General features: G+C 43.8%; 1 protein-coding gene across 3 annotated transcripts in view; it reads right to left on the minus strand.

Moving 5' to 3' along the window:
- Positions 1-610: 610 nt before the first annotated feature.
- waplb (WAPL cohesin release factor b) overlaps positions 611-22757 on the minus strand; it is a 41871-nt gene continuing 19724 nt past the window's right edge. For all 3 annotated transcript variants that reach the window (XM_072667155.1, XM_072667154.1, XM_072667156.1), the window contains 14 exons: positions 21421-21585; positions 20401-20537; positions 20181-20292; positions 19847-20077; positions 17444-17555; positions 17054-17151; positions 14410-14486; positions 10304-10470; positions 8214-8329; positions 6862-7026; positions 5865-6078; positions 5447-5535; positions 2734-2829; positions 611-2496 (listed from right to left, as the gene is read on the minus strand). In XM_072667155.1, coding sequence (XP_072523256.1) covers positions 2431-2496; positions 2734-2829; positions 5447-5535; positions 5865-6078; positions 6862-7026; positions 8214-8329; positions 10304-10470; positions 14410-14486; positions 17054-17151; positions 17444-17555; positions 19847-20077; positions 20181-20292; positions 20401-20537; positions 21421-21585 — 1845 coding nt within the window. In that variant the 3' untranslated portion in view covers positions 611-2430. The remainder of the gene's footprint in view (positions 2497-2733; positions 2830-5446; positions 5536-5864; positions 6079-6861; positions 7027-8213; positions 8330-10303; positions 10471-14409; positions 14487-17053; positions 17152-17443; positions 17556-19846; positions 20078-20180; positions 20293-20400; positions 20538-21420; positions 21586-22757) is intronic.

The following is a 22757-nucleotide window of genomic DNA, read 5'->3' on the forward strand; positions in this document are numbered from 1 at the left end:
GGGCGCGCAGGCGCCGGAGGCTGGCGGCCAACGCACGGGAGCGCAGAAGGATGCTGGGCCTCAACGTGGCTTTCGACAGGCTCAGGAGCGTCATCCCCAATATGGAGAGCGCCAGAAAGCTGTCCAAGTCGGAGACACTGCAGATGGCCCAGATCTACATCAGCACGCTGAGCGAGCTGCTGCAGAGCGAGGAGTGCGGACGCCGGCGGGGCGCAGCACAAAGGCAAGAGGCGGTGGTGGCAGGGGGACAGACAGAGCAGAGTGCTGAACAGGACACCACGCATCAGCACAGCGTGCGGGAACACACCGCAGGGACTGTCCGGCCGTACATGGAGCGCAAGGACACGACGCACTGCTGGGAAAGGAGCAACGGTGCCAAGTAACAAACAAAAACAAACAAACAAAAAAAAAAGTCCACAGAATATGTACTGTTTTTTTTATGTAGTCTATATTTTTGCACTTTGTTCATGGTAATTTAATAAAGATCAGGCCGTTTTGGCGACGATTTATAAAGACTAAATAAAGTTTATCAAAAAAAATAATAAATGGACGGGTTGACGTGTTGAATTCACCACACCGCGGCTGTGAAAACTGCTGAACGCCGATAAGGTGTATTGAAAGTAGCAATTTTTATTCGAGTTAAAATTATGTACAAGTAACCAAAGACATCATTTTCGGAAATTGGTACAAAGTTCAGGTTCCTGCAGTTGGCTTTTGGATGCCTCTTTAATTTCACCTCAAACACAACTGAGAAAAATGCTGTATAAAATAAAAATAAGATCGAATTCTGAAAAGTAGTCTATCATTCTAGATTTCCAATAGCCAATATTTACAGAAATATGTACATTTGTGTGGTTCCATTAATTTCCAGAATTTGCAAATTCAAAAACATTGGGATGTTTAGCGTGTTGGATACAGCCCTGACAGAAACCACACACACACACACAGAAAGACACCACTGTTTCTAGAACAGCTCGTGGACCAGCAGAACAGTCCGCAACAGAACAGAAAAACAACAAAAAAAAAAGGTACTTCGGGCACACGGGTCATGAAAAGGCAAAAAAAAAAAAATTCTATGCATGTGTTTTACTCTACTTCCTTCCCAATTTCTGCAAAAAGCACTTTCCATGTTTTCAATGATGGAGAAAGTGCATAAGCTTTTTGCGCTGTGTGTAGCGAGCCTGTCAAAAAAAACGGCATCGATGATGCTGATGTTTGAGGGATGTCTTTGCGTTGACTTGGAAGCATTAACATAAAAAAAAAGAAAGAAAAAAAAAAAAAAAAAAGTATGACACCATATTTCAACCCTGGTGTTCAAGAAACTGGCCTGTGGAGAGATGACACGCCTTCAAGTGCTTTATGGAAACGTAACTATCAGAAAATTATGCTGTGCCCTTGCATCGGAATAAATTAATTATTATAACAATGAAAAGAAAAGAAAAAAGAAACAAAAAACAGACCAACAACAAAAACTGAGCTGGGCACTTCAGCTAGGGGGTTATTTAAATACTTAACCGCGAGTACACGAACGGATCTCCGATGTGTCCGATTTAACACCGGCTTCAGCTTGCATCAGACCTTGCATACAACACCAAGGGCAGCATGCGGCATGATTCGACTGCTCCCGCTGGTCTAAAGTTTGCATCTCCAGGGTTGGCGATTCTAAGGGTTTTTAAAAACTGCAGAGATTCTCCATCCCAATCTTCTGCTATGCGAATAACTTGGAACACTGCGAGAGGTCAACAGGACCCCTAAACAGGAGGGTGGGCATGAAGGAGAATCCGTGTAGACCAGAAGGACACAGCATTCTGCAGGTCTGGACCCTCTGTTTTTATAAGAGAGGGCCAAGACTGTCAGTCGATTACTAACAGGTCGATCAAAGCTATCCATCGTTTGTGGCGGCTGGGCGAGGGTTATTGATTTGGATGGGGGGGGTGGTGGTGGAAAGGTGGTGAGGGGGTGGGGAACACATCATAGTATGGTAACATTCTTGCAGGGCACGAGAAAATGGGTTCTCTGAAGACGAGGAGAAAAAGAGAGAACTCTGGTGGCCTTTCTCTGCTGCACTGCTTGCTGTCAATGTATGATTTGAATTAAAGAAAACAAAAAAAAAAAAAAAAAAAAAAAAAAAACCAACAAAATCTCTGATAGAAACAAACGAAAGTAGAATCTGAAGAAGTTCCCTCGTCGCCACCAGACATCTCAAAGCGTTGAAAGGGGTCGTCAAAACGAGAACCATGAGGGTGGGGACAAAAGGTCAACGGTGCTGGTGCTCTCAGGGGTTGCCCTCTACATGGCGCTCAGTCTCTCTCTCTCTCTCTCGCTCTCTCCAGTGCGTCCTGCCAGCTGTGCGCTCAGGCGAGAGTGTGTGTGTGTGTGTGTGTGTGAGAGAGTGTGTGAAGGAAGGTGAGCTCAGCCGACGCGCCAGCACTAGCAGTGCTCCAGATAATCGATGACCCGAGAGATGGATTTCTGGCCCGCCGTGCCCACGTCACACTGCGAGTGGAACAGACACAAGCGAAATCAACCACTGTATTGCACAACAGTCACATCGCAGGGTAACTGCAGTGGCTAATAGCAGTCGAGAAATCGATAAACAGAGGACATTATTAATATCATGACATGACATTAATATCAGGATCGTTGCTTTCTGGAGAAATCCTGTGATTTCATCCCAGCAGAAACAACTGCAAGGTCTGGTACGTGCGCAAGCGGCGCATGCAAAGTACTTACTGTGAGGTTCATGAAATTGAGAAACTTCTTCAGCATTTCTGTCATTATGGAGAAATCTCCCTTTGGAAGGTTTTCCCGCACAGTACTAACGTTCATCTGGGAGAGAGAAACACATTGACAGAAGATGGGTCTGATCAGTCTACAGCACTGCTAACATATTAAATCAACGTAAGATCATAAGACCCAGTTCTATTTTTCAAAACAAAGGTTTCACACTGATATTTACTTCATATTTACCCCATTAACACAACATACGGCCAACATATATAGCCAAAGCAATGCTCGTCCACACTGCCCAACTTCAATAGATACCTACCGTCCTGCACTTTGGTGGTGTCCCCTCATTTATTTAAAAAAAAAAAAAAAAGGTCCCATGTAATGACCTGCATATATCTAACAGATATGGTCACTAAAGAGAGGATGTTGGTGCTTTCCAACAAAAATAAAATAAATAAAAAGGTGGGAACATCAAATGTAAGTACTCTGCACAACTTTTAGACAGCAGATCGATTTCTCACCCCTCTCACAGTGAACTGTTAATTTAAGAAACCAAAGAAACAGTCATGCCCTGCCACAATCCGGCCAATTGTAAGAGCATTTTAACGTCATGGTGGTTTTAGCCACTGGAAAGCCTAAACCTTTTATTATTCCAGCATCGAAATGTCACCGGCCAGCCGAAGCAATCCCGCAACGAGGCTCTGACTACGAGACGCAAGCCTGGACTCCAGCAATCAGCGCTGACAAAAAAAAAAAAAAAAAAAAAAAAAAAAAAGGCAGAGACCTCTCCAAGTACCCACTGGCACTTCTGCAAACAGAAGAAAAGAGTCCTAGCAAGAACGCGTCTGCGTCCAAAAGCCATCATGCAGATAACAGCCCCAGACGTCAGCCGCACACAGAGGAGCGTGACTGGCCGTGTGTATATCTGGGCACAGGAGTGACAGAGTTAGAGAGGGAGGGAGGGAGGAAGGAGGGATTCTCGCCCGAAGAGCCATGACCCCGAAATTACCATCCAAAGTAAACGCTGGCACTGTCAGACTCCTCGCAGTCTGGCGCTGCTCTAATGGACCAGCCTTCTTAAGCAATTAAGACCCAAAACTCTCCCCTCCAACATTCAGCTACAAAGGAAAACAAGAGCCTCTCAATAACGGCTATCTGCCACGGGCTTCAAGGAGCCTTTGTTCTTCAGAGTCCGACTTTTTAACGATCGCGCAACCAGGGATCTCCCGGGTTACAGATCTTTGCAGCTTTGGAGAACACGTCCACACGCGCTCAACACGATCAGAGATAAGAGCTGCGAGAACACAAAGATGCCCTGAAGCGCTCGACGTTCTCCTTTGTGGGTTTTTTTTGTGATGTTTCTTGTAGTTCGACAAAGACGTTCCTCGAGAACAAGCCGAGGCTGCTGTAGGTTGTAACGGTACGATTACTGTCTCTGAAAATATCGCGGTACATCTTAGTTCACAACTATCGGTTACAAAGACCCTTAAACTTGCAACAACCATCATTTCATTATTATTTACATTAGGGATGTCCCGATCCGATCCAGTGTGACTCCAGATACCAGGATGGGAAGTAAATCAGGCATCAGCTTTTAAGCTTTTCAGTTCACTTCGTCAGATCAGCTGCCACCTACCAGTCCGATCATCAGGCCCCCCACCCACCACCACCCATAACAGACCAGTGGCACACCCTCCTACCACTGCTACCTGTTTAATGACCATGTTCAAACCTAAATGGACTCTATGTAACTATCTGCCACTATTAATATCACCACTATTAACTATCTGCTGTATCTGGTTTGGTCATTTTTATCAATAATTAATAAATAGTTCTGATCAGAGAAGGACGGGTCGGGTCCCCCTTGTGAGTCTTGGTTTCTCCCAAGGTTTCTTCCTCTAGCTCTGGCTGCTCACTGGGGGTCTTTGATCCTTCATGTCTTACGTTATTTCTTTTTTTGTCTCCGTCTTTTATTAACTACTAATTATGTAAAGCTGCTTTGTGACGACAACAGTCTTAAAAAGCTATACAAATAAATTTGACTTGACTTCCCATCCTTAGGTTTGCTGTAGCACAGCATCGTCTGGCGTCCTCTAGGCACCATTAATAGACCATTAATGATTCTCAGCTGCTGCAGACCAAAGCTACACCAGACAGCGTTCATCTGTGGCATTATTTCAGGGAGTTGAACGAAACAGAGCTTTATTCAAACTGATGGTGAGTGCTGACGTTACCAGTTAGCAGCCAAAACTAAAGATAAACCTGCTTCTAATCCTAACTCTCCATTCCACCTTAAATAGTGCCGCAGTTACAGTGAGTATGTTTTAACGGCAGAGCACAACTGCTGCATTATTTAAGGTGGAACGGAAAGTTTGGAGGAGAGGAAAACTTTAGCTTAGCATTAGCTACTCTTTTTCCTGTTTGTCTCTGCACTACAAAAACCGCCCAGCTTGGTTAGAGCTGAGCGACTACAAAGATATTTTATTCCATCTACCTCCCATCTCTACTCCTGAATTCCGCCTGGTCAGAAACCGAACTACGGTGAAAATGCCCGAGAGAACCACGCTCCTTTCTTTGGTTCTAAACCAGCTCTGGACGGCTTGGTTTTATTGTAGCCACTTCATTTAATAAAGAGCAGCATGACTATGGTAAAAAAAAAGACCTCAAAAGTAAAGCTGACCGATGTGTGACGGCGCATATATATATATACACTTACAGGGCTTCCCTGGCAGAGGCAGCCCAAGAGCAGTGCAGTGTAGGAGGCCACGATGCTGTCCTCCATGTGCTTCCCTGCATGCTGGAGAGCTAGAGAGAGACAGGGAGGGAGAGAGATTAACATCATCAAACTGTAATACTGAAAGGAGGTGACAATGGCACTCCTACAACACACTAGAACAGGCGATACGCCAAAAAATGGAGAGGCTCCCACCAACGAATGAAAGCCAGCACTCGTCTGCTTGCAATTTTGCATTAAGGAGAGTTACAATCGTACAATTTCCTCCTTATCCAAGATGTAGCTGATCAGCCAAGACATGCTCTGTATCCAAATTTGGCTTATTTAGTTTTCAAACTGAGACTAACTGAGGCTACGGACGGGTGGGTTAACTGGCCATACCCAAATGCTCCCTTTTCACCTTTATTGAGGTCCAGCTCCTCATCTTCGTCCTCCTTCTTCTTCTCCTTCTGGTCATCAGTGGGGTTGTTCTCCGAGGCCACCCACTGGATCTCCCCTGACGACGACTCATGCCACTCTCCGCTCTGGTCCAGATTCGCTTTCGGCACGTCGTTGATGAAGTCATCAGTCTCTGTCTCGGCCAGTACCGCCGCATGCTCCCGCTGGAGGAACAGCTACACACACACAAAAAAAACACACATAGGCATTTAATTACAGTCGCATCCATAAGCAAATATCCAAACAGTAGTCCTAAAACAGCTAATTCAGTAGCATCGCTAATATATATATAAATATATACACGTAGAAAATATCTCCTCTCTCTGTACTTTAAGTCACTCCAACTTCAATTAATATAAATGTTAAATAACAGTAAAACACACTGTGATTAATGCAATGCTGCAGCGGGCACCATTACAAGCTTTAAGTACTTCAGCACACCGCACTAACAGAGTGCTTCCATTTATAACGCAGTACATCCTCTAAAGCAAATCATTTATCACACCTGCAGTCCCCGCACAGCAGGCTGGCAGGTGTGTTCATTTATCAGCCTCTATGAACAGGTGAAGCACTGCCACAGAGTCGGAGAAAAATGACAAACATTGCTTTGTGGCGTATTTATGCTTCGCGCATGTGTGTGCTTAAGGTCTCGAGTTCCCTCCAGCTGTCGAGCCAGCAACTGAAGTGGCGTCAAAAAGGAAGAAATAAATAAATAGCTAAAACACACAGGCAAAACCTTCCGTTCTGGTCTGCCCACCCTCCAACATCAGCGAACATCATTACTTCAGTACGATAAATGTACGCTCTAATTTCCTCAACAGTCCACTGGTTCCTCCTGCCAAGTTTCGCAGCTCCGGTCTCACTGTGAGAGGTATCTTCTTCTTTTAGATAATTAATAAAAATGAATAATAATTAATAATGATGTCATTACAGGCATGAATAAAAAAATAAAATCCCACCTTCACCAGAGCAGCGATGGCACTGTTGGATCCCTCGGCGTTCAGCTCCTCCTTGTCGGAGACGCACATTGAGTTCCACGCTTCTCCTCCATCCATCTCCATCTCCACCAGGCAGTGCCGATTCCTGGCACTGTACTCCACCAAGTTAATCAGAAGACCCAGACCCTACAGGCGCACACATAAATATAAATATATATGTATATGAAGGCAGACAAATTAAGATTACATTTATTTAATTCCTAAAAGGTGCCCAGTTTCTTAGTCCGCTACTTACCGAAGTCGCAGACTGAAGCTATTGAAGTCTAATGTATTACATTAGAGACTGAGGGAACGTAACTAACACGCATACGACTGCAGACATGGCTTTCAAAATCATTTGTTAAAAAGTAATTAAGAAAATACTATTTTCCTGTGAGGAAAAGGTTAGTCCAACCCCACATTTATTACTACCTCCAATGCCTTAAATTAGAACCAGCTGCAGATGATTAGAACATTAGAGAGGATTTTGCTCTGGACTGGTAAAGGGAGTGTTATTTCCACGGTGAGATCCAAAGAGCTTTCTGAGACTTTCAGAAACGCCTTAGAACTCAGCCGTCTCACTGTGCACTAAAATCATTTACAAGTGCCCCAACTGATGTTAGCCGGTCTCCAACAATCCTAAAATATCATCGTGGGGTCTACAGGTAGCTCTCAGCCACAGCTGAAGTCATCTGAAAGAAGACAAGCCTCCAGGAACGTTTGCTGTCTTCAAACCCAGACTAAAGACCCTCCTCTTCAGAGAGTACTTGGGTGAAGAGTAGAGTACTATGGTCTCCTTATTGACTTGTGTTTAGTAGAGTCTAAGATTAGAGGAGCTTTGACTTTTTAGTCTATTCAAACTAGCTGAGGTTCTTCTTGAGTAAATAGCAAAGCACTTTTGTAATTCTGCTAAATGCCGTAAATGTTTGAGACCCGGGCATCTGGAACAAGGTGCTATTAGGACAGGTTGCTTTTCTGCAGTAGGGTCTGGAGAGCTCTCCAACACTGAACCCGACAGGAATTCTTTACTGTATCAGAGGGAGCTTGAAAGAGAAAAAAAAAAGCTGGAACGTCACACAGCTGAAAGATTTCTGCATGGAAGAGTGGGGGAAAATGGGAAAGGTATTTTGAAGGTATTTCAGCCAAGTGGGATGAAATGGCAGCTACTCGGGCACAGGGGTTAGTTACATTTCCATCATCTGTTAATATTGTTTAAGATCAAATCAAGTCCAAATGTTTAAATATATGAAAAACAACAGTTTTGTTGTTTTTTTTGTTTTCATAGGGGGCCTTACATGACCCCACACACTGGTAGGGAGCTCCAAAGCACTCACCAGAACTCTGATGTCGAAGCGTTGCTCCTGAGGCAGATACTGAGGAACCTTCAGCACACAGTTCAGCGCTGTAATGATCAGATCCTCCTGCTCACCCGTCTTCGTGCTTCCCCACTCTGTGGACAAACACACACAAAAACGTTAGCGGTCTGCTGGATTAACCCCCCCTCACCACCACTACCAACACAATTCTAAAAGTCTCTGAAATGAATTTCCATGGCTGGGTCTCTGCACTTTCATGAATACGTTGGCCTTGCAACTGCTATTCATCACTCCGGCCCGTCGCAGCGAGACTCTCCAGAATGCGGAGCGCGCTCACGGCACTCATCGTGCCATTCCTATGGCCAGCAGATTTCAAAGTGGGAGCAAAGAGGCAGGGTTCGTTTAACCACAGCAGAACATTTTGCTGTCAGGGAACATTCAGGTTTTATTCAGATGTCCAACACTAGCTAAGCTTGGGCAAGAATAATGAGAGTAATTTCCATTTACAGCCCGGAGGACTTCAGCAGACAGTACATCAGTACATCAGAGTCTTTAACACTCAGGCAAATGGGACTGGACATAACCTTTAAAAAATAAAAAAAGAATTAATATATTTTTTTAAATGGTGTGTTGAGTAAAATAATTGAATCATAATAATGGAAAAACATCTCTAATATTTCTCTAGTATTTTCTTTCAGGTTTTATGTCACAGCACCCCTTTAACCTCAAATGGAGCATCAATATTTCGCTTTTACTTAAAGACAAGACTTTCATTTTTAAATCTTAACTTAATCATTTATAATTATTATAATTATCACTTTGATGTGTAGTCACGGTGAGTAAACCAATGTAAACAGGCTGTAACGAGCACAATTTGTATTTATTAATTAGTAGTTAAAGCAATTCTCAAAACTCATACACCTCTATTCAATTAAACAGAAACACTCACTTCTACACTAGGGCTGTTTTTAGCACACTATTTAGTGTGGCACTGAGTGGTTTGGGACTCCGCCTCTTTTTAGCAGGCACATCTTTGCGACGTATTAATGCTGGAGATGCACCGATCCGATATTAGGATCGGATATCGGATACTTGAAAATCTGGTATTGGAAAGGAAAAAGTGGTATTGGTGCTTCCCCCAAAAAAAGGGGTCTTTTTGGCCCATTTTCACTCATTAAATAAACCCAACTATGTTCTGAGCTAATCTATAAAGCCTCTGCAAGTGGAATCAGAAGTGCCAGAGGTGGGAAAAGTGCTCACCGCAGAGCTGTGGCTCAGGTAGGAAATCAGAAATTAATCGATTTCCACGAAGCCTGTTCCGCTAGGCTCTTTCACAAGGACATAACACTCGGAACCTCAAATAGCTACCTAAATAATGAACCTACGTAGCATCCGTTCCTTCCCCAAGCTAAAAAAAAAAAAAAAATCAAAAACACACAACCCATCTTTACACATTTACTGAGCTGAACACCCTGCAGAACGCCAGGCCGTACGCGCCATAACAAGCTCCACAAAAGTGGTACGGAGTTCCGGCACGCGCTAAGCAAATTGTAGAGAGCCGTGTTGCCATGGCAACCGAGCAGTTGGGGGGGGGAAGGAAAAAAAAAAAAAGCGTTACTGATTTTCGACAGCAACAGCACTACATCGTGGGAATAGTCTACATAAATTTCAGATTTTCAGCACAATTATTATTCTACGCCGCAACCCAGAGCTTTTCCATTACGGCAGCTCAGACTCGCGCAACGAAACCCAATACTTCTTTTATTCCCCATCAATAAAATAAGGATGGCAAAGGCAAAACACACAGAAAGCTAAAGAACAAACGACGAGCTGCTCGAAATAAAATAATAATAATATTATTATTATTATTATTATTAACAACAACAACAACAACAACAACAATAATAATCTGCCTTTCTGGCACAAACAAATCCCAAGCTCCTTCGCTTTCGCTGGGCGAAATGCAGGCGAGAGAGCCGGTGGAGAAAATCGATTCACATAAAGCCCTGGCTGCATCTTGACTTTTAAAAAGACTCTCTGCAGCTTCTCAAATAAAGAGGCTCGTCTTTGGCTCGCTTGTCATCTCCGGCCTGTGCAGGCTGACTCACCGTTGTCGTGTGTGAGGTTGAGCAGGACGCCTATGACGGCTCTCATGCAGTCCTCCACCGCTTTACCCACGCTGCTGTTGCTGCAGAAGGGCAGCGGCGTCCCAGACGAGCTCATGCTCACCTCTCTGCTGTACCTCTGAATCATCTCCTCGCAGTGACGCAGAGCCCTGAGACACAGGGAGACACAGGTTTTACTACATACATGAAGTCTTAGATTAACACCCAGTGAAGGAGATCTCTCTCTCTCTCTCTCTCTCTCTCTGTGTGTATATAGATTATTATAAATAATAAATATTTATATATAAATAGAATTTTTCCACTAGCAGGACCTCTATAGGGGGTCCTACAGGAGAATGTGTGTGCTAGGCTACAGTGGCAGAAATCAAAGTAAAATGGATAGATGTTGTGTCTTGGTTGCTAAAATTTGCATTTACACAAAATAACCCTTAACCATAAGGATAAACAAAGCCAGCATTTTGCATATGGACAATATTAACCCATGTCTCTAATCCATTATAATGGATAAATCCAGCTGATCCCCTACACAGCAGCAGATGCCTGCACTACCACCTTTAACATCTAAGCTTTCAGCAGCCTCGGAGTTAGAGCGAGACTTGTGTTGGGTGGTCAGCAGCCACAGGGATTAGCGGACGAGCGCTGAGGATCACCAGACTGGCGTGGACCGACCCCCTGCAGGACAGTGAGGTACACTGTAATAATGAAAATAACAAATGCAAGCACACAGACATCTATACTGCACATCCCTGGTCACGTCTGTCGAGTCCAATAAGCAGGACCACATATATATATATATATATATATATATATATATATATATATATATATATATATATATATATATATATATATACACACACACATACATACACACACACACACACACACACACACACACACACACACACGACTGCGAGCACTCCCTAAGCTCCTATGGAGCGAGCGCACTAACGAACGGACGACATTAACGGCTTATTCCAGGCCACGGGCAGCACAGGGAGGGTGAGAGTGTGAGAAACAAAGCTTGTCCTCTAATAGACCCCCCGAGCCATTATTGAAACGTCCGTGTGTGTGAGAGAGTGTGTGTGAGTGAACACGAGGCCACGAGCTGTCCAACACATAGGCAGCCTGTGAGAGCATCAACAGTGCTGCCAGTATCAGAGGTTCAGCTTCAGATCGGCCGCCTCCAAATAATGCGATTAGCATAACGAGGGCTCGTTAGTTATGGAGAAGGGAAGGGAAGCAGATGAGGAGGTTTGCGTGCACTGGGGAAGCGTGAGGCGATTTACTGTTTACTACAACAATGTCAGGTTATAATTCACACACACACACACACACACACATATCGTACAAGACTTAATAGGCTGGAGCAAATCTAGTAACACTGTTTGTTTCTGAAGGAGGTCCAAAAGAAATGCCCTAAAACTAATAAAAGGCCATTCTGCTCCTCAGGAGTTCAACAAATGTGCAGCCAAATTACAATTTCACATATCAGACCCCTGCAACCCCAGCCATGTCTCCACTGCTGCGTTCTCTCTTCACAGGCTTCCTGTAGCTGCTGCCTGCATCAGATTCAAACCCCTGACTCTGGTCTACAAAGCCCAGAACAGGCCAGCCAGCCCCTCCGTACTTTATGGTAATGGTCAAAAGCTGATCTGCACCAAGAGCCCTTCGATCTTCAAGTACGGCTCGGCTCGACCCGCCACCCCTCAAAATCCACGGAAGACGAGCGTCCAGACTTTTTTTCACTGTCCTGCACCAAAGTGGTGGAACGAGCTTCCCCTGGGTGTCCAAACAGCAGAATCGCTCGCTGTCCTCAAACGCAGACTGAAGACCCTCCTCTTCTGAGAGGACTTGGGCGAATAGCAGAGTGGTCTCCTTACTGACTGTTTAGTAGAGTTTAAACTTAGAGGGTCTTTGAATTATTAGTCTATTTAAACTAGCTGAGGTTTTTCTTTTGTAAGTCACTCTGGAGAAGAGTGTCTGCTAAATGCCTTAAATGTAAACATCTGTCAAGTCCAAGTATAAGTCTGATGCTGATAAATCTTTCAAAACTGCTATGATTTCATTAAAACATCTCTGCATTTTAACACCGACTAGGCTGAGGGAACTACAATAGCATTGAACAGCTACAAAAATTAGTTCTGGATGTTTCAATAAACTGACGCTGTACGACGTATTCAAATGAAACAGTCGTTAAGAGAAGAGAACGTCAGTGATTTTAACAGGAAAACTCTGGGGCAATGAGAGACTAGAAAACCAGGGTAATTACTGTGGAATTATTAAGCTCATTAAGTTCAGCAACTATGCAAATTCGAGTCATGTCCAAAAATCTCTTTCGGAGACGGCAACTCTATTAGGAATAAGGCCAGTCGAAATGGTTCGCAGCACTCGGTCCCCGGGGATTACCACGTGCTGTTTAATCTGAAGACAGACGCTCATCAATTCTCACAGTGGGCCATTGGAATTGATATTTAACAATTTCAGGCCAAAGTCAAATACTAGCGGATTGTCATTATGGTTTTTACTCAGTTTTAGAAAAGTACTGGGGGAAAAATTACCTGCTACATGTACGGGTCACAGAAATAGTTCAAATAAGCCACGATTTATTTGTGGCTTCAGGTTGCACGGCTTCATTAACCTAATCTACATCATCAGTCTCATCAGATCTCATGTTTTGGAGAAATACAGTAATATCGCTGGTTAGCACAGCCCAGCACTATTAGCACTACGCACAGTGCTGCCCTGAATGACCAGCGACCCTCGCAGCTGGAGGAGGACCACCAGGCCTGTGTGCAGAAGCGAGCATGAAGGCTTTGTTGACTAATCCAGCCCCCACCCTCCCTCCCTCCCTCCCTGTAGTCTGGAGTATGTGTGGAGGGCAGTGAGAGGTCGGTTCACAGGGCACCGAGCAGCGGTCTGACCCTGACCATGGAGCGGGGAAGCCGGTGGTTAATTGCATTAGCGACGGAAGAGCAGCCAGACCTCTCCGAAAGCTGCATGAATGACACAAGTTCCACAGAAAGACGTTAGGGGAGGGGGGGGGAGAAAAAAAAAAAAAAAAAAAAAAGAAAGAAAGATAGTCGACTTCCACGTAAGTCTCGTACACAAAACTCATAAGTGGTTATAAAAGGTGACGAGTTCAGCCACTAAACAGCAGCATAATTCCAAACAGATTTTAAAATGTGTATAAATATATATAATAAAATACACTGACAACAAAAAAAGGGGGTCAGTGCTTCATCTTTAGTGCTCTACCAGCTACTTAATGGTACAAAGTGCTTGGTCCCCAAGATTGCCACTAGCAATTCCATTATTATTATTATATATTTTTTTCATTTATAAATTTGGTATCTGCAAATTTTGTATCTAACCCACCCGTTCGTGCTAGAAACGCTCCCGACGCAAGGAGGCTAAGGACTAAACATGTCTCCTCCAATACATGTGAAGCCAGTCACCGATGTGCTCGGAGAAGAGCGGCAGGTCCCCAGCTCCACCACACCAGCTAACAGACACCCGTGCTGACAAACATCACCAAAGAGTGATGAGCAGAGAGTGCACGCCATCTACCCACAGCATATTGTGCTCTCTCCGACTCCGGCTGCTGATGGCAAAGCGGCATGGCTCGGCTTTCGAACTCGTGACCCTCGGCCAGAGCAATTATTTTTATATAGAGCCAAAAGTCTGAAGGGATTCACAGGTCAAAGCCAGACTCTGCTAGCTGCCTCTCTTGTTGGAGCTTTATTTTCCTGATGCTGGCCTTCGAACAGAGTTTCAATTTCTTTGTCAGATCTTGCGAAATCGCTTGACAACCACAGCAGTTTTAACTTCTGACTGTTATAGAAATAAATAATCATCAAAATAAAATCCACAAATCGGACACGCAGTTTGGGAAACATTCTGAATCAATTTCTTCCTAACTAGCCAAATCTCAACCGGGACGCATTTTAACTTATTTGGCCCAGCAAGGCCTTGGCAAACTTGCTGACTGACCAAAAGAAGGCTGAAAGAGGCTGGGAGAGGAACAGCAGCCTAACTTGCTTGTATTTATTGTATTCCCCCCCCATCCCCCCTTTGTGTGATCTTACTTAGCAGACGAGACGATGAGCTGGGAGTCCTTGTAGGCGATCAGGTAGGCCTGGTTCTCCGGGTTGTGAACAGTGACCTAGGGTAGAGAATGGAAAGAATGAAGGGGACAAAGAGAGAACGCCGGGGGGATTAGTCTTCTGTAAAATAAACAGGAATGTGTTATTCTTAAAACACAATCTTTAATTTTAAATTTCCTATGATGGAGCTTCAGAATGCATCCAGCCCAACGTATTTTCTCTAAATGCCACTACTGCAACATTCACTGAACATCTGAACATGCCTGGAATGCATTAAATATTCAATCCTGTTACATCAGCTATCAGCTAACGCCCTCGCCTGCTTGCGTGAGTCTAAGTGATGAGGCCATCCTACCCACCCAGACAGGCAGAGCAAGGCTAATTATGCTCCCTTGGACTCTCAGCCATCATCAGGATCTGACATGTTTAAACTGGGTGGAGTGGGAACTGGATTTAGGAACGGGCAGCAGCCTCAGCCATGGATTACAACCTGAGCAGATGCTGCTTAAGGCTACTGTTAACGATTCAGCATTAATGTTCATCACATGCTTAAGAGTCAATTTCTGGAAGAGCATAAACATGTTTAAACACACAATTATATAAATTTAGTATATATTTAATAGCAATAATGAAAAGTTGAACAATAATGTTATTGTCATTACATAATTCTTAGAAAGAAAATCGGAATCAGACAAAATCAAATTTGGCCAATCATATGTTAAGAAACGGCCAAGAAAATCTCTAGATAGAATACACCACTACCTTTCAACATAAACTAATTTATATATATAAACAGATAATACCCTTATAGTGTTTAATTCATTTATTTACTAATTCATTAATTTATTTACAGAATATAATTTCCATATAGTATGACATATGTATTTTATTACTGATCAACTTTAGTTTTCATATAATTTTTAACATTCCTTTGCTTTACGTTACATAATATGTATTTTATTACTGATCAACTTTAGTTTTCATATAATTATTAACATTCCTTTGCTTTACGTTACATAATATGTATTTTATTACTGATCAACTTTAGTTTTCATATAATTATTAACATTCCTCTGCTTTACGTTACATAATATGTATTTTATTACTGATCAACTTTAGTTTTCATATAATTTATTAGCATTCCTCTGCTTTACGTTACATGATATGTATTTTATTACTGATCAACTTTAGTTTTCATATAATTTATTAGCATTCCTCTGCTTTACGTTACATAATATGCATTTTATTACTGATCAACTTTAGCTTTCATATAATTTTACTAACATTCCTCTGCTTTACGTTACATAACACCTTTTGAATTTTCTCAGTCGGAAGCAGAGCTGGGCAATATGACGATATTTCATCATATCTTGATCAATTTTGATGTAGTGATAACAATAAGCTTCTCTAATCATATGAAGGAGACTGTTGGTGCTTATTAAACACTGATCAGCTGCAGGTTTCATTACTAACAGCGTAATTAGACTGGGTTAATTAGATGAAGAGCAGCTATAAATCACTGCATTCAGTTCAGGAGAGAATCTGAATAGTAGTTTATAAGAATCTGTCGCTACTGATGTTATTAGTCTGAGTGTACATGTATCGGGATAAATATTGTGTATCGCGAATAACGTGTTTTAATATCATAATCTAGTATTTTTACCATATCGCCCAGCCCTGCACTGCCTGTAAAGTACTTTGAAGTTTAACTGATTAGTTTGAAAGGTGCTACGGTTAAAGTAAATCCCATCACTTAGGATGAGCATCTAAAAGCAGGCTATCCTATTACACTTCCCTGAGGGAGGAGACACACAGCTAACTACAGCACCTTACACAATGTGCACTGTTTCAGGATTCTTTTAAAAAACATAAATTAATTAATTAATTAATAAGCCCATAAATTCTCACCACTGATACCCGAGCTATTTTATGCTGATATCATTCCCCGTACCGATATGGCATTTCTAGACTGGTTACTGAGACTTCTAATATGATTGGTGACGAACGATTAGCACCCATTAGCAATGCATCATGCAGCTCGGGCAGAAAACCCAAGGAAGAGTGGCTACTTTTTCCTGGTTAAAAGGTCTAAATCCCAGTTTCAGCGGCAGGGTTTGCTGGCGTAGCTCTGGCGTGCCCCGCTGGCTCCGCTCGTTGCGCTGATCGATACGGAGTGGCTGGATGCCAGAGTTAAAGCAGGCTGCTCTCACCTCATTAGGAACACACGCTCCGAGCTGCTCTCGGCTCCCTCCTGCACTGAAGAATTAAGGCTACAAGTACAGGCTAAGGAGGAAGTCAAAGAGCTTTACCGTAGTCACCCTGGGTAAACACAATTACAACCTTCGGCCCGAGGCGGCCCCACTGGGTTTAAGGAAGAAAAAAAGGAAAAGCGTCCCGTGGACCGAGTGCAGGGTGTATTACAGCAGCGTCAATAGAAATCCGATTCATCCGCCGTTACTCTGCTGTCTTCCACTTTGACGGGTTTGTGACGAGCCCGAAACGTCTGTCTGAAGTGTAACCAAGTTTAAAAAAAAGTGTTTGGCAGTTTTGACAGCATGTAGGAGTGTGTACGCGTGTGTGTGTGTGTGTGTGTGCGTGTGTGTGAGAGAGAGAGAAAGATACTCACACTATCCAGAACGCGAAGACATCTCTCAGCCCCCCACAGCGAGGCCACCAGGTTCTCCTTATCGTCCTCTCGGCTCAGATTCTCCACACACTCTTTCACTGCAGGGGACAGGACACAGCTGTCACACACGCGCGCGCACACACACACACACACACACACACACACACACACACTCTCGCCCTCTGGTGTTTCCAGATCTGTACGTCGTTACGAAATCTGACCTAAACCTTAATAAGTGGCCATTTAGCCACTTCCATTAGAGCAATGCTAGTACCCATAATTAAGAACTAAGCTCATTAAAATCCGGAGATACAAGACCACTAGAAAAGCCCGGAGGTGAACACACACACACACACACACACGAGAACACACAAGCACGAGCAGACAGACCTTTATCTACAATGTGATCGAGGCCTCCCAGTAAACGGAGCTCCTCTTTGAACCAGTCTCCAGCCCTTTTTGAGGTCAGCGATAACAACGTCTCCATGGCAAGATGCCCCGTCTGCACAAACACAACATGAAGACAAGGTAAACACACATACACACACTTACTTGTGTAGATGCTTGTGTAGCAGAAAAACACACACATTGGACCCTTTCCACATTTCCGGGTTTTCACTGCCTTTGATTTCTGTTGGCAGGGAATTTAGTTTCCGGTCGACCCAAAAGAAAAAGGAAATCTGAAGGGTCTCCAATTTCCAAGTACGCTGGTGCTCTCTTTCTGTTATTATTCACAATTCAAGAGATTCCTCATCACCTCAATTACCTTCTCCTCACCCTCTGACACACAGTTACACGTAGGCTATCCAAATATCCCGCCAATACTTCCGCTGCTGGGAGCATTTTATACCCCACCGGCTGTTTCATTAGGGCAGCGTTACCTATAAATATGCACTGCGGTTGCACGCTTTACCAAGAGAGGCGTCTAAAAGACTTCCTTCAGGTCGATTCACGCTCAGAGGTGGTGCTGAACCCTGCCGCTTCTCTTGGAATAACGCTCACAGATTAGGGAATATGTTTAGTAGAGAGCCTCCACACAGCCTGGAACAGATTTTAACAGCCGGGATCAAGAGGAGAACGTCAACGAGGGAGTCAACGGACGCATCTTTAGCATTTGACCATGATTTCATTAGTATTACAGCGCAGGATTGAAGAAGGGTGGTGCGTGTTGATACGGGTGCATAGTGTTGGAATCCAGCCATTCTAATTTCATCCTAATTTCAGGTAAATGGAGGAATTTGAAGGTACTCGTATAGTAAATAAAGATGTAAGCTTTTATATTTGTCTTCATATAGAAATTTGTAAAAACTGCTCTCCCAATACTCTCCCATCCTTTGTGCTGTAATTTACTCCACTTAATTCAAATACGGCAGATTGCGCTCTTTGTGATGAAACGTACAGCTAATCAGCGCTCTCTAAGCACTGGCCACGTCCACGATCCACTTACAATAAAAGCATATTGTGTATAATTTATCACAATATGATCAAATTCGGCCATATTGCCCAGCTCTAGGGTGAAATATGGCTACATTTGGAAATGTAACCATTTTTAAACGTTTCTTTTTTAAATAGAATAAGATCATTACGTTGAATCGTCCAGCGTAGATACCTAAGGCTTTCCTCGGTACCGCGGGAGCTTTAAAACACTCTGACAAATGGCTCTCTGCCAACACACAGTCCACAAAAAAAAGCCAAAGCTTTCTTGTCCGTGAGGTGAGAAGGCTGCGTGTCTGAAAGTCCAGTCAGAGCGCAGTCTTTTTTAAAAGGTACCCTTTAATACATCAAGTCAAAGAAGGGGCCATGCGGTTTTTCCTCGCGCTTCTGAGCCCCCCCACCACAGCGCAGGGTCATCAATTCCACGGCCCTCTTGTGTTCGTTCGACAACTAATTACTGCATAAACACATACATACATTATTGATATATAATAGGACGCATGAAGAGCCATGTGCTGTGTGTTTGTGTGAGCTAAATGATTCGATTTCTGCACTAGTTTGAGTCATTTTGTTAGGAAAAAGGTAACTTCTGCTGAACCTGCACTCTGTTTACTTTGAGAATATATTTAGTAGTAAATTTTAGCATATTTAATAAATAAATAAATAAAAAAACATTATTTAAAGAATATTCCAAAAATTCTGTAAAATAAGTGAAATAAGTGAATTTTACACTGCTTTATTACTTTTGTTAGATTGATGAATGTTTCACTTATTATTTTTATTCTTTTACTTTTTGCTCCATGCTTTCAGTAGACGCAGCCGTCATTGACGACGCATCGACGCACGTTATGCAAATCAACGTAATTTGGTCAATGTAATGATCTTAGAAATTTGTAGATGTCTGATGTCTGACTGTAAAGCTGTTAACACTAAAGTACTTTGAGTTACAGAAGTGCGTCATTAAGTGCATACTATGTGTTTAAGAAAAGACGATGAAAGAAAATATTGCAATATTAAAGGATTTTCTCATTATTTTGGGGAAATTAATTGAATTCCTAACTCACTCACACCAGAGTAATCAAAAAATTAGTGGTTAGATTATTCGACTAATCAAAAAAAAAAAAAAAAGATTTGTTAGAATAAATAATAAACAAATAGTCCACAGGTGCAGCCCTATCAACGCGTAAAGCACCCTAATGCCTGGATGTGATTTTACCAGCATTGTAGTGTGAAAAGGGTCCATTCTGATCTGATTGTTGTTTGTTTTTGTTTTTAAATTAATATTAGGATCACTTCTGAAAGCATCTTAAGGAAACTAAAAAAAAAAAAAAATCCAAACCACCACCACACAAACGCTACCGTGATGTTCTCCAGGTCCAGATGCTTGTTGTGAACCGTCTCGCAGAGCTTCCGGATCTTCTCCTTCACTTTATTCATCTCCTTCGCAGTGAGCTGGCTGTCGGTGGGCTGTAGGTCCTGCTCGAGTTCCAGCAACCGAATCATCAGCTCTAGACTGGCCCGGTCCAGGTCCATGTTTAATCGGTCTCTGCTCAGAATGTACATCAGAGACGCCGTGCATAGAGCTAGATTCTGAAAGGGAGGAAAAACACAGGGAGATGAGAAGGGAAGGATGAACAGGACTGGCTGTTAAACAACTGAACCGAGTGATTGTGTGTGCAGGTAGTTTGCTTACAGGATGTTGGGGGGCATCGTTGATGGTTTTAAAGACCTGAGCCACTTTTCCTCTGGCCCTCAGATGCATTCTGAAACTGGGTAGAGCACAGCGTGTGGCCAGGCTTATAATACTGCAGAGAGAGAGAGATGCAGACAGAGACAATTTCAGCGATATGGCAAAAATACAACAATGTACGTTACATTTTTAATGCATCATTATTTTTTTATTGTTATCTTACCTAAGGCAGCGAGTATTAAGAGGCTGGCCACTCTTGAGGCCGGTGGCCAGGTACTCAAAGTCATCGGTGAACTCCTGGTTCTCTCCGAACTCGACCACGTCGTTGAAGTGTTTCACATGCTGGACTACCGTGTACAACTGCAGGCAGAGAACAAGAGGAGACAGAGTTGAGGAGCAGCATCATCATCATCATCATCATCATCACCACCACCATGCAAATGTTTTTCTGCCATCTGAATGAGGGAGTAGCCAGCTATGTGCTTATGTGTCTCTTCTCGGTTATCTCTGACAGACATACGCCAATACGCGGCACATATTCCCACAGGATGTTTGGGTGGTGGCTGAATACTGCAAAACACTGCAGCAAATCTGGCAATTAAGCTCAGCGGCGTTATGTTAATGATGCTGCGCAAAACAGATATGTGGACCCGCAACAGGACACGGAGTACTGGCTAAATACTTACATAACACTCAGTATGTGTGAACATGCCAATATGAGATTGCAGAGAAAGAACTATTCGCAGCTCTTGGCCCGGGCCCAGCGGCCATTGCTCTCATGCCAACATGAAACAGGCGAAGGCAGCAGTAGGTGTAGCTTAATGATGCAGAGCTCTCTCTCTCTCCTATCTCCCTCGCCTGCTCGGCCTACATGATTGCAGTGCGGCGTTGGATTTCTTTTCTATTTATACACGGCAAAGCCGCGGAGAGCTTTTCTCAATGGCATTGTGTTTTAATGCACAGGCCGTTCGGGCAGGGCGATACGTCATTTAAACCGCTGGGGGTTGGGTGGGTGGTGGGGGCCGTACTTTAGCCTGGCTACCTCTAGCAGTGCTCAATTACAGCCCCCCCCAAGAGGTGCACTAGTATGTATTCAAAAACACACAGTCTGCGCCAGGGGTGGGCAACGGAGGCCGGAGTCCAGTGCCGTTTGCTGGCAAGGTGCTTTTGAGGAATCCGGCCCTCCAGGAAAGGATCAACACACCCCATCAACCCGCCCAAGTTGCGCTCCGCCCTGCCTCACCTCCTTGTGCTCCTTCCGACACTTCAGTGCTGTGACGATGTCCTGGTAAGGCTCCGTGGGGATGGTGACGGACTTGATGACTTTGGGTGGCAAGGGAGGAGTTTTGAACACTGCTTCGTCGCCCTTCTGCGAGTTGGACTCTTTGCTGCTTCCGGATGGACCAGCCTGCGCAAAGAACACAGATAAACACCCAGCCGTTATTAACGCAAGCACAGCGAGAACGCAGCACGGCCGACCGTGCTTGTATTGATCCAATTGTAGGAATGTGATGAATGCCTTCGGTGGATTGTTTCACACTTGCTTTATTTAGGTGAACAGAAATAGTTCTGAGGTCTGAGATGAAGTAATCTAGGTCTTAAAAGACAGAAGTGGATCGTTTTAATGTACAGCTGCAATTACGACGTTGATGCCAGTAATATTTTCGGTACGTCATGAGTACGACAAACTCACGCTTGCCCAGATCCGAAGATCTCCCTGAGGCCTTTAGAATAAAGGTTGTAGATGCAAATGAGAAAATAAAACCAACTTGGGGTTGAATCATGGGTCATGCTGCTAGCCCAAGTCCAATACAGAGGGGTGGGCTGATGGCACTTCCTCCCAACATCAATTCTAGTGTGATGCTGGTCAGCACAGGTGCCTCTTAGCTGTGGGTTTTAATACACGGGCTAGGCAAGCTACCACTGTTGGGCCCTTGAGCTAGGCTCTTAACTCCCTCCCTGCTCCCCGGGTGGCACAGCGATACGGCGAGTTCATGTGGTAGTGTGTGTGTGTGTGTGTTCACTGCATGGGTGGGTGCGGAGCTGGGTAGACGCACTTTCCTCAGAGCGCGCTGGCTGCCTAGTGATTCTGCATTGACAGCAGTTGGACATGTGTTGGAGGAGTCGTGTGCTAGTATTCACCCTCCTAGAGTTGGGGGCATTGCTACTGATAGGGGGAGCTCACATGAAGGGGGATATTGAGTAACTGGCCGGCCAAATTGGGTAGAAATAAATTCTATTTAATTATTTAATTAAAAAAATTAAAAACAAAAACAAAGTTCTGACAACTTAGTTCTGATTGGCTGAGAAATTTAGAGTTGCCATATCGCCAACCTCTTGTGCATGAAAGTTTATTCGTTTCTGTGTTTCTTGAAAGGGAATGGTCGAACGGGATTTGGGGAGTGTAACGAGAGGAGCTGGAGGTGTTGGTGGGCTTGTGCGCTTGTGTGTGTGTGTGTGTGTTAAGCAGTGAAGTTGAGTGTGTTAGTGGGGTGTATAAAAGTTTCTCTGGGCCTCATTGGGCACAGCAGCTGTAGGCAGTAGGTTTGGCAGGAGCCTGGTTCTGCTGTGCTGGCACAC

This window comes from Salminus brasiliensis, chromosome 22 (genome assembly GCF_030463535.1).
Source record: "Salminus brasiliensis chromosome 22, fSalBra1.hap2, whole genome shotgun sequence".
Taxonomy (NCBI): domain Eukaryota; kingdom Metazoa; phylum Chordata; class Actinopteri; order Characiformes; family Bryconidae; genus Salminus; species Salminus brasiliensis.